The sequence below is a fragment of the Macrobrachium nipponense genome, chromosome 8 (genome assembly GCF_015104395.2).
Source record: "Macrobrachium nipponense isolate FS-2020 chromosome 8, ASM1510439v2, whole genome shotgun sequence".
Taxonomy (NCBI): domain Eukaryota; kingdom Metazoa; phylum Arthropoda; class Malacostraca; order Decapoda; family Palaemonidae; genus Macrobrachium; species Macrobrachium nipponense.
The window spans coordinates 115,666,545-115,668,066 of NC_087203.1; the positions used below are offsets into that span (position 1 = coordinate 115,666,545).

The following is a 1,522-nucleotide window of genomic DNA, read 5'->3' on the forward strand; positions in this document are numbered from 1 at the left end:
AATCAGAAAATTTATAAATAAGTAGATATGTTATCATCAAATTAAATCACCAAATTTATGAATAAGTAGATATGTTTATTTAAAAAAAATAAACAAATTTATAAATAAGTAGATATAATATTATTAAAAAAATAAATCAATCAACAAATTTATAAATAAGTAGATATTATGTTATTAAGAAATAAGTAAATCAGCAAATTTATAGATAAGTAGATATGTTATAAAAATAAATCAATGAAAATAATTTTAATAAATATAGATATGTTATTAAAAAATAAAGAAACAAACAAATTTATAAATAAGTAGATTTGTTATTATAAAAAATCAATCAACAACTTTATAAATAAGTAGATATTATGTTATTAAAAAAATAAATAAAAAAATTTATAAGTAAGTACATATAGGTGTAAGTAATGTATTAAAATATACAAGAATTTTTTTAGGGTAGTAAATCATTGCGCATTGCATCCTCGCTTTAAATTATCAATAATTATATTTTGGAGTTACAGAATGTTACAGATTACCTTCATTTCCATGATTTTAAAATAATTGTCGAAATAATTTGCTTTTGTGTGAATAAGGATATTCATGACAAATTATTTTTAAGGTATGCTTTACAATTATATATTTTACGATTACAAATGGAAAATGATAAAAAAAAATTATTAAAAAACATATATGTCCAATACTTCCTTATATGTTTTAATCTTCCTACCATCTTCCTGACCAGTCATCTTGTCTTCTTATTCGTATACCAATTCTTCTTCTATATTTTTTCCATAATCCTTTCCTTCTCCTTTTGGTCCCTACCCTTCCCCACCCACTACCTGCCTAACACCTCCCCCTACCCCACCTCCTCCTCCTCCTCCACCCACATACCCACTCATGCCTCATCTCCCCCTTCCCATGACTCGACCCCACTACCTGCCGAACACCTTCCCCCCCTACCCCTCTCACTCTTCCCACACATACTCCTTACTCATCCCCCACTCCCTTGCCGTCCCCTTCCCATGACTCGACCCACTACCTTACCCATTTCCCCCCCTCCTCCTCCCACTCCTTATCTCCCAAAACCCCTTCCTCCCACCTGCCCAACACCACCTTCTTTATCTTCCCCTCCCCTCTTCCCAACCGCCCCCATCCCCTACAACTCGACCTCCCACCACACCCACCCCCTCCTCCACCACCGCCGCCACCGCCGCCGTTGGGCGCCCCTCATCTTTCGTAGTGCAACCACTAAGCCAACAAATCTCTTGCGCCCTTTGTACGCCCACAAAGGCAAGTGGTAAGATCAACAGACACACGCAGAAGGTGATTTACAAAATTGGGTGTTGGGTGGCCAGATCCCCGCTTATTCAGGGCGGGAGAAATATTCCCCTAAATGGCCGGTGTTTATATAGCTGGACAAGGAGAGCGTGACGCAGGAGACGACGTCGACGACGACTACGACGACGAAGCGAAGAAGGCGACGCCCTTAGAGCACAGTAGAGAGAGAGAGAGAGAGAGAGAGAGAGAGAGAGAG

At 37.8% G+C, this 1,522-nt stretch overlaps 1 protein-coding gene across 1 annotated transcript in view; it reads left to right on the forward strand.

Annotated features, from left to right (window-relative positions):
• The window catches only part of LOC135223198 (uncharacterized), an 18,307-nt gene extending 17,018 nt beyond the window's left edge, over positions 1 to 1,289 (forward strand). The window contains exon 2 of the mRNA XM_064261701.1: positions 731 to 1,289. Coding sequence (XP_064117771.1) covers positions 731 to 1,289 — 559 coding nt within the window. The remainder of the gene's footprint in view (positions 1 to 730) is intronic.
• Positions 1,290 to 1,522: the final 233 nt, after the last annotated feature.